Source organism: Mercenaria mercenaria, chromosome 5 (assembly GCF_021730395.1).
Source record: "Mercenaria mercenaria strain notata chromosome 5, MADL_Memer_1, whole genome shotgun sequence".
Taxonomy (NCBI): Eukaryota; Metazoa; Mollusca; class Bivalvia; order Venerida; family Veneridae; genus Mercenaria; species Mercenaria mercenaria.
The window spans coordinates 93,224,650-93,240,425 of record NC_069365.1 but is presented as its reverse complement, the minus strand read 5'-3'; the positions used below and the strand labels follow the sequence as shown (position 1 = coordinate 93,240,425).

Genomic DNA, 15,776 nt, shown 5'->3' with positions numbered 1-15,776 from the left:
CCGACTGCTTAACTCAGGTATTCTGTTGCTCCTTTGACTCCTTTGGCCGACTGCTTTATTCATGTAATCTGTTGCTCCATTGGCTCCTTTGGTCGACTGCTTAACTCAGGTATTCTGTTGCTCCTTTGGCTCCTTTGGCCGACTGCTTTACTCAGGTATTCTGTTGCTCCTTTGGTCGACTGCTTAACTCAGATATTCTGTTGCTCCTTTGGCTCCTTTGGTCGACTGCTTTACTCAGGTATTCTGTTGCTCCTTTGGCCGACTGCTTAACTCAGGTATTCTGTTGCTCCTTTGGCCGACTGCTTAACTCAGGTTTGACTGTACTTTTACATGGATAGAACCACCGGCTTTCTTAGTCAGATAGCTGATTTATATGGTATAAGGTTCAAACCAGCGCTACTCGTGGGCAAGCGGATGCAATCAAGACGTTAATGATTAAAAAAATAACACATCTAACGCTTTAATTTACCCACTGATGAAAAGGTCTTTCTCATATATAGCCAAAATGATACTTCAGATATATAAATTATACAAAATCTTGATTAAATTTTTGACTTAACTTTAAATTATCTGAGATAACAAGACCTGTTCCATCTTTTACGTATTGTCACGTTTTCGATTTTGGTGAACAATATAGTGTGTAAATAGTACGCTTCTGTCTATTTGCAGATTAAACAAAAAAAACTAATGAACTTTGACACTAATATTTATTAGGAATGATACTTTACCGTTACTATGTTACTAATGGTACATGAAATGTTTGCCGAGGTTCTTCTAAATGGTAACATCATGGTATGTAATAGGACTCTAGTCTACTTAAATTGTAAAACATGAAGGGCAGTTTACTGTTTATTTATATAGAAACAAAAATGATTATTATGAAGGCCCAAGAAGTGAATAACGACAGTTTGTAAATGTTAAAATCTAACGGCTGAATATAAGGCATTTCAATACATGTACTTGGATCAGGTATCAAATTTTGTAACATCTTGATAGAAGGGATGGACCAAGCCCAGGCTTCAAGACGAAACATTTTTGGTATATGCATACTATTTGCTCTTGTCGAGGCCCCTACCATTACAAAACCAACTTCAAACGTTAAGCCATGTTGACCCTTTTCATAATCCGATAAGATACTGGGCAATGTCGCCTCAGATTTGGTCCACTTACTGAAATAATTGCTTTGAGATAAACAAATGTAACTATTGGTATTGTCGCAGATGGGGTTAACTTCTTTGTCAGCGAATAGTTAATATATGTAGATGGCAAGCAACTTATTGTTATAACAACTATGGCTCCAAAATAGCTACCTCCAAAATATTGATTCGTTGAAATTTCTAAAGAGGTTGTTTCCAAAATAAATTTTTGTTTTTTCATAATATATAAACAATTGTTCAAATGACTAATCAATGCATTTGAATTCAAAACAAAAAAAAAAAACAAATTTTAATTGTCCAAAACGAATAATACTTGTTTGGTTGTTCCTTGTTCTATAAGGTTTTTGTATACCTATGGAATTAATACATATGAAATAATTGTACGATAGATAGTGTTTTCTACCGTGTCCTAAATAGTTATTTCTTTTTTAGGAAATTACGTAGATTTCTGTGAATGAGTAGCACAAAATATTTAAAACGTTAACCAATAATAATGATAATTTATTTTTTATAGGAACATGTATGCTATAATTTGCTTAACTTTTTCTATATCGAGTTAAGAAAAGCAAAACAAAGAAAATAAGTTAATGCTTTGTCTGAGTTTATTTTATTTTGAGTAACATCGCAGCAAGACTTAACTTTCTTTCGATTCTTTATGTAACGAAGGAGGACCACGTTGCAGGATAAAGTGAGGTTATGTGCGACATTTTTAAATACACTCAATGAGATGTAAGATTTTTTAAACCTTTTGCCTGCTGAGGGCAAGTGATTCTGCCTTTGCTACCAGTGCAGACCAAGATCAGCCTGCACATTCGTGCAGTCTGGTCATGGGTTGCACTGTTCGCAATTCAGTCAGTAAATCTTCAGTGAACACCCCTTTGAATGATAAATGGCATTGTCCAGATTGAATGATGGACCAATCCATTTTAGCAATTTAGCAGGCTAATGGTTAAGACGGGCATCCCAAATTGCTCTTACTCTGTATTTCGCCGGTTTCTTCTGATCTCGACCTGGTAGCAAATTTACATTTACGTCCAACGGGTGTTCTCCTACCTTAAGAAGCACTAGAAGTTTTGGCATGGATTTCTCACGGCCAACCGTGATCACCTTTACAACACTTGTCGTTAGCGTATTGTTTACAGAGATTTTCATCTCGAGTATTAACAAAAATATTTAAAAAGATAAATCAAGAACAAACATTTACAAAATCGTCGATTACATTGCACCAATTCAATCAGGGAACATGGAATATAGAGGGTTAATCTAAGATAATATTTGTAGTCCCCATTGAGATTCCGACACAATATATGTGACAATTTGTGATGCATACACACACAAGATGGGTATCTCATTGCCACTATTGTTTTTGATATATCAAATTTTTATCACGCAAAGTGATGATTATTGATACCATAGCTTTGCAAGATCTTGATAAAATATCCCCATTTTTGCATTCAAACTAAAGTTAGCTAGAGTATAATGAGATATTTGTAAATATATTAAACTTGCCATACTATGAAAGTCTGAACCCAAACTATGTTCATTGGTTCATTAAGCCATTAAGCCATGAAATAAAAATAAGTAAAAATGATACTGACGACAACGAGGAAAACGATGAGTATGGTAATACTGGTGTTGATGATGAAGAGGAAGATGAAGAACATGATAATAATGATGATGATGAAAATGATGCTGCTGATCTTGTTGATGGTGGCGGTGGTTATGATGTTAAGAATGGGGAGAAGAAGAAAAAGCTGATGATGATGATGATGATGATGATGACGACGACGACGATATTGAATTATTTATGATGAAGAAAAATGTTATTATTGATAATTTATGATGATGAAGAAAGCAAGAAAGAGAATAAAAATATGATGATGATGATAGTGATTATGGTAGCATGATGATTATGATAATGATGAAGATGACATAATGAATAAAGTTTGTTGTTGACTGTCTATCTTTAAGGTAGTGGGTTTGAACCGTATTGAGTACAGGCGCACCTTTCATATAAAACACAAATCGGTATTGAAAACATGCAATTTCTCTCCACAGCTGAGCTAAAATAAACACGTTTTAATTGTTAAAAAACAGATACATTTATATATATATGAATCTTATTTGCTCTGTTTGGATAAGGAAAATTGACAGAAAATTAAAATCTTAATGTCGCCATTGTCCCTCGTCAACTAGTTTAGCCCCTTTCAGCGGTTCTGGGCCGTTTTTCTTTTAGTTTGACAACCTGTCAGATAACTGTTTCATGTCCCAACATACAGTAAAGGAATATCAACGCCTTCAAATACCATTGCTCATCTAATACAAAAAAAATATCTTGTGATGAAATGATAAATCTTGATAGATCAAGACAAATTATCGACATTGTATCTTGCTCAATGTTTCTAACGAGTTGAAACAATATTTATATATGTTTAAATTTGTTTTGCCAACGCGCGCCGAACTATTTTGTGAAAATGCGCACTAATACGACCACGTGATTTTTATCCAAAAGCGCCCGGATATAAATCGTCGGAGTGTCCATCTCGGCAATCGGAAGAAATATCATCAAGGGGAAAAGAACCCAGTGCAATTCATTCAGGGAAGCTATAAAAACATAAAATACATCATGAGAGAAATAGTTCATATGCAAGCTGGCCAATGTGGCAACCAAATTGGAGCAAAAGTAAGATGATTTATCATTTTCTGCTGCTTTATTTTAATTTTATTGTTGTTTTTGGAATAACTAAATTTGATATTCTATTCATTTTTTTCTTTAATTATTACCTGCGCAATTTTATCATCATTTTTACATATTGTTTGATTAAATGATCTTTTAAAAAGTAACAAATATGAATTTTAAGGAAAGCATAGATTATTTTAACAGTTACACTATACGAAAAAAAAACTTTATTTTTATAACAGATGGATTTTTTTTATTATCTGAGTTTATGATTACGTTTCATTTGCTGTTCGTTACAATCTGATTTGGCTTTATTTCTAACTGAATGAAACATCATTTTGTAAACATAACACCATGGTGTTACTACTATATGACCAAATATTTCTTAAATGTACTTTTACATCAAAGTCAAATCTCAGATTCTTTATTCTCTGGTGTTAAAACTGATAAAATGTCTGCTCGTAATCTCCCCAAAGGAATTAGTTTTATTTGTAGAATAAAGTAAATTTTTATATTCATTATGTTAATACATTAAAAGAATAGTTAAATCGCTATGATTAAGAAACAAGTGGAATTTCGAACTTACACGTGCTGCACGTTGCTTTATAATAATGATAATAATAATATTATTATTATTTATAATCAATTATTATTATAATAAATAATAAATTAATTATTAAGAAATTACTAAAAAATGCTGATATGGAGGATTTTACAAGAATGTCTTTTTATACTGAATTTATTAACCGAGTTGACTGATATAATAAAATGCGAGGCTCTGTAGAATATTTTATCACTGTTATTCAACGGGTTTAATAAATTCAACGTGGAAAGGCACAAATATAATATTCTTTTCATATAAATGCCTCTTAACCCTTTTCATGCTGGACCTGGCTGATTCTGCCTGAGCGACCAGTGCATATCATGATCAGCCTGCACATCCGTGCAGTCTGATCATGATCTGCACTGTTCGCTGTTCAGTCAGTATCTTTTTAGTATGCTCCCCTTTTAACAGTTAATGGTACTGTCCACACTGAAAGAAGGACAAATCAGGGTAAGGGTTAAAATATTTTCGCTACAAATACTTCATTTGCAAGAGATAAATAAAAATACGTTCTGGTATAAATCACAATAAAATGTCGATCCTCTAATAGGCCAATTCTCGTATCATCATTTACTTAAAGTGTTTGTGTAAATGTTCTATTGTTTGAACACCAAAATTTAAACAAAAATCTCCTATAAATACACACTGATAGTTTGCAAATCGTTCAAAATTGCAAAGTATGGGTATCATATTGCAGAGATGTATCTAAACGTCCACTTAAGGAAATCAGAGTGTTTGTTCTTGTTCACAAAATTTAGCTGATACCACAATTATCATGTTCATCTTCAAAGAATGTTATCACGATTTTGCACTTCAAAATGAGCATGTATCAAATTTGAAAACACAAGATTTAAACTTGGCATTTTGTATTTTAAATAAACTTAAAGGGAAACTATCAGTATTTGAGATGTGTCGCGTTTCTGATGAAAAGAAAAATAAATTTCGGAATATATTGTCTTAATTCTATTTTCAAAGCAATGGCGGCCATGTATTATGAGCGCATTTGTATCATCGTTCTTAGCTTTGCATAACCATATTATGATAAATTAGTGAAAAACAACTGCATGTAAGAAAATCTTATTTATTTAGTCAAAATATATTAAGTAGAATCTCAATTCAGTCGTAAAAATTAAAATCCTACATCTAATTGTATTTCATATTGTTTTGCCTCATGTGCCGTATCTGATGACAGAACGATGTATCGCAGTGCCAAAAAATAGCACCTGTTTTGTTATATAGATATTATTTAAACAAGTTCAAACGTTTCAAATAGCTCTGTCAAATAAATTGTGTACCCCCTTTAAAGTTATACTATCATTGTGTCATAAGGAACTTCCACCACAGACATGTATTACTGAACCAGTCCGGGTTTTTTTTCTTTTCTTTTTTCTTCTTTTTTTTTTTTTTTTGCATTTGTTCGAATTTTACTTTCGCGACGACACTGCACTGAGTGGAGCCTTGATAGGCGTTTTGTTAAGAGGCAAAGTACTAAACAAGGCCAATGTTTCACTTTTTTCAATAACGCATGAATTTATAAAAGCTTTTGTATATATATTTAAAAACTTAAAACATGATTTAATTCAAATTTACTTTTAACCTTTTCACCTTCATTCTGAAACATTTCTGTAAGTCTAGCACGCTTTCAATTGTATTTCAAGCATTTCCGAGATAAGCGAAACAGAACATTCTTCATAAAAGTATTTAGACGGAAAGTGAAAACTACAATATCTTTGTTGATGAGATTTAATTTGAAATCCTTTTAAGACACTCTTGTCACTTAAGAGTTTAAAAGCTTATGAAATTTGAAGGGTTTAATCGTTACAGTCTTGATAAGAACTAATAAATTCGAACATATTACTGAAAAGATTTTATAAACTTTGTTATTCGTGGACATCGGAATGAGCGTTTTTGTTTTTATGATTGAGTCAAAGAAAAGACGAGCTGTACACGTTTGCATATACAAAAGATGATAAAATGATTTGAATAAAATGTACAAACGTGCGGTATTTAAGTGATATTTATTACAGAAAAATGTAGACATTTGTCAGTTGATCAATGAAAGAGAACTAACATAAGTTGTTTATACAGAATACTTTTATAGATTTTGGCAACGACGGTGTTAAGGTAATGAAGACTTCAAAGTTAAATAACAAATAAAAAAATTTACATAAGTAACTGCAAACAACGAAAAACCTGGATTGAGCAACATGAAGCCGAAAAAGACTTGATCGGGTTAGGCAAAATAATAAGTAATTGAGTGTTGTTCCTATGAGCAATTATTCAAGTGATAAACCTCAAGTGAGTAAAGGGTTTAAGGGTAAGTCTCTAAATAAGAGACATATGGTTTAAGCCGTTCATTGTCTGTGTTTGATATGTCCTATTAACCTACTAAGGCTTTGATCAAAGGTGATGTGAGGTAAAATGTTTGAATTTAGTGGCCTGAACCAGTCAGAAGTCGAGCCGCAAAAAGGCCACTGATAAATAAACACTAGAAATATTTCATCGAACATTGGACTTTTTAATTTCTCAACAACAGTATGAATAATAATAGATACGTTTGACATGTCCATTACATCAAAACTAAGAATAATAATAAGGTTTTTAACTGAAAATTAGGGCAAATTTAATCGTAACTTTTCAGTTCTGGGAAGTAATATCAGACGAGCACGGTATTGACCCCACAGGTACCTACCATGGAGACTCAGACCTTCAGCTCGAGAGAATTAATGTTTACTACAACGAAGCCACTGGTATGTTATACATGTATAATACGTTTAATTGCATGATTTTTTTCGGGACTATATATTGTGAATTCTCAGTGAAAAATATCAACTATGTATTCACTGGTACGGAACAATAAAATGAGTAAAATTTGGCTTAACTACCTGAAAAGACATGAAGTTCAAAAAAATTTTTTCTGTTAAATACTTTTCACTTTGAATGCTACATCTCACATTTTCACTCTTGAAATTTCGTTACTTATGAACGTATTATACTTTTTTATTCACTCGGTGAAAGATATTTCGACTTTGTATTTAAACAAACATACATTTTGAAAAAGTCACACCAAAATAATTTCAAATTTTGAAATATAATGTTGTGTTCTTGTTGTCTTTAAGAATGATGATCATTAAAGGGTACATTTTTCAGGTGGCAAAAATGTACCACGTGCTGTTCTAGTTGACTTGGAGCCGGGAACCATGGACTCTGTCAGATCAGGGCCATTCGGACAGATCTTCAGACCTGACAACTTTGTGTTCGGTCAGTATTTTCAAACTATATAAGGTTGTTCATCTCAACATCATGCTCAGCATGGAAAGTGAAAGTCAGGCCACTCAGACCAATTTCCAGTTGCGAAAAGCAAGAACTCTATATGGCCATGTTCGATTGGCACTATCTGAAGTTGTAGCTGTAATAATTAGTGCTCGTTACTTCCCTGTGTCTTATGGTTTACGAGAGGCAGTACAGGAACGAGTGGCTAACTTGTTGAACACGGGTACATGTCCAAAGTCCTTAACAGAAACCCCGTGATGGCCGGACAATCGAAGTAGCCATCTTTTAATAATTCAATTAATGGCAGAGAAACACTGACAAACAAAGACAAAAGAACGAGATTCATGAATGCTTGCAGAGAACCACAATTTGATAGATTATATAATTGTATTATATAATGTATTTCAAAATTAGATATTTCAAAATATCTTAAATCAATCTTCTTTGATAGTTTTGAAAATATAAAATCACCAAAACTGCAAAACACACAATGGATTCATGTTTTGACTTGCGTTTAATAAGGAATTTCAAATTCATCACCTAAAGATGGTATGTGTTCATAATACCACGTATATCAATAACGTATACAATTTATAGACAATAAAGACACACCGTAACTTCTATAGATATAATAAAACAATAATTGATTAAACCTGATATAGAGATAACCGGTCTGACCTGGAGTCAAAGTGACAGAGGTATTAAGTTCGGGCTCCTATTTGAAAACATCTTCGCACGCAAAGTTTCGTGATTCCATGATAGGACTGAAACAAATACTTATTGACTACTAATTATTTGACGGGTATTGTTCTTTTTGTATGATTGTAAATATAACGCAATATTGAAGATGGGCTGATAAAGGCGTGAATACACATTTTACAATAATAAACCAAGCAGATATTGACTTAAAGATTATACATCCATGGATACTATTGTTTTTAACTGAGATAGGGCTAATGTTAAAATATGCTGAGTATAACACATTTGCTTATGTTCATATCTTTCAATACCCTGTTGCGCGTTTTGATTACAAAACAAAGGGCTAATTCTGACTTTTTCATCGTGAAAATTAAAAAAAAGAGCTTTTAGAAGTTTTTTTTATTTGTTTTCTTCAACATCCACTACTGAGGTCGTTTATGAAACAAGGAGCATGTCCGTATAAATATTTATCATTTCATATATGTATAATATTTTTGTAATAAATCCTCATTTATATGGCATATCCGACTATTGCTATATATCCGTGTCCTATTAGCCTTAATTAAGTTATTTTGTTTCGTTTCTAGGACAGAGCGGAGCTGGAAACAACTGGGCAAAGGGACACTACACAGAGGGCGCTGAGTTGATCGACTCCGTGTTGGACGTTGTAAGAAAGGAGGCTGAGTCATGCGATTGTATTCAGGGATTCCAGCTTACACACTCTCTAGGTGGTGGTACTGGTGCTGGTATGGGAACCCTTCTTATCAGCAAGATCCGTGAAGAATACCCAGACAGAATCATGAACACATTCTCAGTTGTCCCATCACCAAAGGTGTGTACCGGACACAGAAACAAAGCAAACTATACTTTGTTGCTTTTTTTGTGTGTTTTACAAAGTATTCTACATTTTTATGTATACTAATATTATTACGAATTTTTCATTACAATCGATGTTAAACAAATTTTTCAGGCATTAACCAGAACAATTTTAGTGTTAGTTCTATTTGTTCATAGCGTAACTATATTGTAAAGCAACTATATTGTAAAACTTTATATTTTTGCCAGGTATCAGACACAGTCGTCGAACCCTACAACGCCACCTTGTCAGTCCACCAACTTGTTGAGAACACAGATGAAACCTACTGTATCGACAACGAGGCTCTCTACGACATCTGCTTCAGAACTTTGAAACTGACTACACCAACATACGGGGACTTGAACCATCTCATCTCAGCTACAATGTCGGGTGTCACCACTTGTCTGCGTTTCCCAGGTACTGATGAAAATGTAATTCAATAAATTTGTAGAAAATATTCGACCATTGAATTGTTTAGAAGATAATTTTGGTCGACAAAAAATAATCCACCCTTAAAACATTGCAGGTCAGCTGAATGCAGATCTTCGTAAAATTGCTGTCAACATGGTCCCCTTCCCACGTCTGCACTTCTTCATGCCTGGGTTCGCTCCCCTCACCTCCCGTGGTAGCCAACAGTACAGAGCCTTGACAGTACCCGAGCTCACACAACAGATCTTCGACGCCAAGAACATGATGGCTGCCTGTGATCCACGCCATGGTAGATACCTCACCGTCACTTCCATCTTCAGAGGGCGTATGTCCATGAAAGGTATGTTGTACTTACGTATCTTTTAAAACGCGTACTGCTACATTTAAAGTACAAAAGACATGAATTCACCGGGAAATTCACACAAAATACTGTGAAATCATAAGATTTCGCAGAGCTCGATTTTCATACATTTTCATAGATTTCATAGTTGAATCAACTCATGAAATCAAATTCCAACGAACTAGTAAAATTTCTATTCGTTTACGTTCGAAATCCACCGGTTTTTATCTCTAGGAAATAGCTGTTTCGGCCAAAACATTATGTGAATCAATGAAAACATGTTATTCTTATGTCACAACAGCTTCTGTAACAGATTTGCTCAGATCTTGCAATCAATGACAACTGATTTCGTTCATTTCAAATGAAAAACATCAACTTCATTGAATGCCTCAGTAAACTCTAATACGCTTTAAAACCGGTTTGTCTGTGATAAATGAAGTTTCCTATTGTTTCTTAATACAGAGGTTGACGAACAGATGTTGAACGTGCAAAACAAAAACAGCAGCTACTTTGTTGAATGGATCCCCAACAACGTGAAGGTAGCCGTGTGCGATATCCCGCCACGTGGTCTCAAAATGTCCGCCACCTTCATTGGAAACACCACTGCCATCCAGGAACTGTTCAAGCGAGTCTCTGAACAATTCACAGGTTGGTTATTTACATATTTGAAATATTTAGAAAATAAATAATTTTGTTCAAAGACTGACTTAACAGCGTCATAATGATCACAGAAAAAGTTCTTTAGTTACATTTCCATTCCTTATGTCCTTTATTAGAGCTATCGTTTATTGGCCTGACATGTGTGCGTGAGAGAACTTAGCATGTTGAAGCAATCCAGACACTTGCCAAGTGCCACACAGTTTTATCTCTTTGCTTGATTATGGCATGCATGTTTATTTTTCTACAAAATTCAAACTAAAATAAATTGATATTTATTCTTCATCTTTTTTCATTTTCATTCTTCAGCTATGTTCAGGCGAAAGGCTTTCTTGCATTGGTACACTGGTGAGGGTATGGACGAGATGGAGTTCACAGAAGCAGAGTCCAACATGAACGATTTGGTATCAGAATACCAACAATACCAGGTCAGTCCCTTAACTTTGTATTCTCCAACAACCTATTGATCTCTTCTTACTTCAATAACTTCAACCCCAGGAAAGATGGCAATATTTAGTAGTGATACCGGACATCAATATCTAACCGCTATCTGCTGGACATATATAACATAAAATCGGGCCAGTATTGAAACCCGCATCGGCCTGCTATCAGTTTGATATATCCTGCTTGCGGGGACTGCTGGTCCAAGAAACATTTTTCCTAAATCTTAAAGGCAATATTTGTTGCCAAAGAATTATCTACAAGTTTTTTTGTGATTGCAAGTGTTACTGAAAATGATTGGACTCAAAATAAATGTTCTACAGAAACTATTCTTCGAACAACTTCTATTATTTTTATCACTTAAAACAATCACATGCTATATTTTTGTAGTTTTAAATGTTAAAATGTGAACTCGATTTGACATCTTGTACTTTCTGAAAATATCGTAACTTTACGCTTTAGAATCTTATCTCTTTAATTTACAGGATGCTACCGCGGAGGAGGAAGGCGAGTTTGACGAGGAGGGTGAAGAAGAGGGCGAGGCATAGTTACCACCAAGTGCTTTGTGACGTTACATGCTGTCACTTAATTCAAAGACATTCACATTTTATCCCCATGATTCCGTCCATTAATTACGAAACATTCAAAAAAGAACAACGTGAAAGGATCTGTATACATTTTACAATACATTTTATACAACCTTTACAAAAGAAACTAGGTTACTTATTATAAATAGTTATGTAGATCTCTATTTTTACAGAAAACAATTAAACGTATACCTCTAGAATGTGTTAGTTTGTTTTGTTTTATAAACCGAGATTGTTTGATTGTACTGCCATTTCGTTATTACCATGGGTTTTAATAAATTTTATGCAACTTATGATGCTATATGATAGTATGTTGTGTAACATACCAGACAAATACTGGTCACAGAGTTAACAGAACAATATTAACTAGTACAGAAGTGTCGTATGTCCAGGTCTAATATCCAGCTCAATCTCAAAACTCTGACATATCTGATGTGATTTTCACGTTAACAGCAACATAGCCAAATTTGCAAACATTTAGTTTTATGTAAAAACGTACGCATTTAACTTGTATTGCACAAGAAGTGCTGTTTAAAAACAAAACAATGTCATGAGAGGCCTGATAATCCTGCTACGCTTCAAAGTGGTAGCAACACAATTTTGTTGTTATAAACACAATGCCACAACGCAATTTGATAGTTACAAACACAAGTCTGCAACGCAGTTTGGTAATTACAAACACAAGTCTGCAACGCAATTTGGTAATTGCAAACACAAGTCTGCAACGCAGTTTGGTAATTACAAACACAAGTCTGCAACGCAGTTTGGTAATTACAAACACAAGTCTGCAACGCAATTTGGTAATTACAAACACTTACAATTAATTCAAATGTGTTGCATGGCTTGCTAATGATGCACTACAATAGGTTAATATTTTTTGAAACTCGGGGAAAAACAGTAAAAATGTTGTTTTACAGCGTATCCCAAGAGGCCAGGTCTACTGTTTTTCTCTCATGGCTAAGTCTGTATCAATGTTTTTCTTCTTTTTCCTTTTATCATCAGATGCTAATTGTATGAAACTGTACTTCTTAGTAATCTCAACACTTGTGTCAAAATAAATTTTGTTCGCTTAAAATTATATTTCTTTACAAAACAAGGTTCATATAAATACTAGATTACAAAAATTAATATCCATTGTTATTCTAAAAACTACTTGTACCCCATATTGTTGACTAACGGCACATTTCACAAGACCATATGTTGTGTATGTTTCTGTTATGGCACATCTTGTTTCAAGATGTTTTCTTTTTTATCTTTAATTGTTACTTATTATAGAACACTATATAAGCTTTACTTCCTATTTAGAATTTCACTTTTGTCATTTTATTTTAGTATTGTTCACAAAAGTATACTTCATCAGAAGTCAAAACTTCAATAATTACTAGATTACATAAAGTAATATTCTCTGTAACTCAAAAAAATGGCGTAAGGCTTAAACTACGAGGTCATGTATGGTATGTCTTCTTTTATTTATTTATTTTTTTTTTTCGTGGCTAATTCTGCAGTTTCAAGCCGATTTCTTTTTTAGTATCAACGTTAATCATATGATCTAACAGAACAGAAGCAATACTTTCTATTCACTATTTTTACTTCATAACTAAAACTTAAACATCATAACACCATGCATTATAGACCTGGAGCGGCTGAATTTCAAACCATATCATTAATTTATACAAAATTAATCCTATTCCTTAAAATATCAGTCAACTGCATTGATTCCAGTATAATCTATCTTCCTTCTCTACAAATATGATTTTACTTTTCTCTTGTTTTTTGTTTTGGTTTCTTTTCTCCTTTGTTTTGACAACAACTCCGTATTGTTTTGTATTGTACTACCTGTTGATATGTTATCCTAAAGTTTTTACCAGGACTTTCTCTTTCAAGGTGGCTTTCCTATTGTTTCTTCTGCTGTGTTCTGCAGTAACGTAATTATGAAACGTAAGTCATCTACCACCATTAGAGGAATTTATCTGCCTGTTAAATTCAGATTTCTTTTTCTGGTATGGTTATTGTTTTATTGTTGCTGTGATAGTTATCTGCCATTTGCTATAATTTCGGATCTTTTCTTCTCCTATACAACATTACACAACCTTAAGGTTCAGTTGAACAGTCGCAGATACCCAGTCAGCCAAAAGCAGATTAAAAACATATATTTCTCATCCTTGCTCTTTGGCTCTATTGCTATACTGTTTATATCCGTCCAAATTTGGAATATTCATTCACTTATACTTTTATCAGGTGATGTACATTTAAACCCAGGACCTGGATCGAATGATTCCATATCTTCATCATCCGCACTATCGACCTTTACGGAGCATATTGATCTCTCCAAACACATCTCCTTTATCCACTTAAATGTTCAAAGTATAGCTTTAAAGTTAGATTACCTTTATGCAGAGCTAAAGGACTTCGATATCTTAGCTTTTTCAGAAACATGGTTACATAGAGATTTTCCTAACGACGAATTAATTTTGGAGTCTTTTTCACTTCCTGAGAGAAAGGACCGAGCAGATGGATATGGAGGCGTTATTCTTTATGTAAAACAGTATCTATACTATAAAAGAAGGCGTGATCTTGAAATCAACGGTGTGGAATGTCTTTGGATTGAAATAGTAGTTTCTAACAAACATATTCTTTTCGGTACATTTTATAGGCCACCAAATACTGATGCCTTTCAACACTCTTTGATATTAGACTCTATTCATCTTGCTTTTGATACAGGTATTGAAAACATCATTATTGCCGGTGACTTTAATCTTAACATAGCCAACCAGGTTTCTAACAAAAAAGTCAGTAGTATATGTGACCAGTTCTCCTTGACGCAGTTAATTGATACACCTACACATTTCACTGAGACATCATCCTCAATCATTGATCTAATTTTTACCTCAAATAAAAACTTAATACACATAAGTGGCGTTGGTGACCCTTTTCTTCCTCAAAACGTTAGATACCACTGCCCAGTTTATGGACTTTTAAACCTTAAAAAGGCAAAATTTCCACCATTTTACCGCCACGTTTGGCTATTCGATAAGGGTAACTACGACAGACTTAGGCAAATAACATCAACATTTGACTGGGACTCTCTCAAACATGATGATATTGATAAGTACACGGAAAACATTGCAAATAAAATTATTGAGAATGCCAAAATATGTATCCCGAACAGAAAAGTACTGATCAGAGAGGGTGAACCGTCTTGGTTCACGAATGAAATCAGATTACTAATTAGGAAACGTAAACGTTACTATAGAAAGGCAAGACAAAGAAACATTCCGTATCACTGGGAAAAATTTCGAAACCTCCGCAATCTTATAGTTAACAAAATCCGTGTTACAAAGAGTCAACAGTTGGATCTTCTTTCTAAAAAGTTAAGATCAGAATCTCAAACCAACAAAACTTGGTGGTCTTGTTTGAAATCTTTCATAAAACCATATTCCTCCTCCTCTATTCCTCCCTTGTCATATGATGATAAAATTATTGAAGATATGCCTGGTAAAGCCAACTTGTTCAATGACTTTTTTGTTGGTCAAACACGTATAGATGAGAACTCAGCACCGCCGCTGCCACACCCACAATCTGTTGATCACGACCTCCTTGTTAGTATTACTATTTCCCCAGATGAAGTAATATCTGTTTTACAATCTCTTCAACTAGTTAAAGCTGCAGGCCCTGATAGTATAAATAATCGTATCCTTCGTGAGCTTTCTCTAGAACTATCCGGCCCCTTGTGTGACCTCTTTAATTACTCATTGCGTATTTCTACAGTTCCAAACAGTTGGAAAAACGCTAATGTTACACCTATTTTTAAGTCTGGAGACCCCCCTCTTGTAAATAACTACCGTCCTATTTCTCTCATAAGTACTGTCAATAAAGTGTTTGAAAAAATCGTGTTCAAACATACTTTCAATTTTCTTCATGAACATAACATCCTCTCTCCCCTGCAGTCTGGTTTTGTTCCGGGTGACTGTACAGTAAACCAACTTACATATATCCACAATTTATTTTCACAAGCTATTGATTCTGGTAAAGAGATAAGGGCTATATTTTGTG

General features: G+C 33.9%; 1 protein-coding gene across 1 annotated transcript; it reads left to right on the top strand.

Annotated features, from left to right (window-relative positions):
* The first annotated feature begins 3,681 nt into the window (after window positions 1-3,681).
* On the top strand, window positions 3,682-11,923 carry LOC123557963 (tubulin beta-4B chain-like). Its single transcript, XM_045349796.2, has 9 exons — window positions 3,682-3,840; window positions 7,083-7,191; window positions 7,592-7,702; window positions 9,001-9,245; window positions 9,479-9,686; window positions 9,796-10,038; window positions 10,501-10,686; window positions 11,005-11,123; window positions 11,622-11,923. The coding sequence occupies exons 1-9, from the start codon at window positions 3,784-3,786 to the stop codon at window positions 11,682-11,684; spliced, it is 1,341 nt and encodes a 446-aa protein (XP_045205731.2). The 5' UTR covers window positions 3,682-3,783; the 3' UTR covers window positions 11,685-11,923.
* Window positions 11,924-15,776: the final 3,853 nt, after the last annotated feature.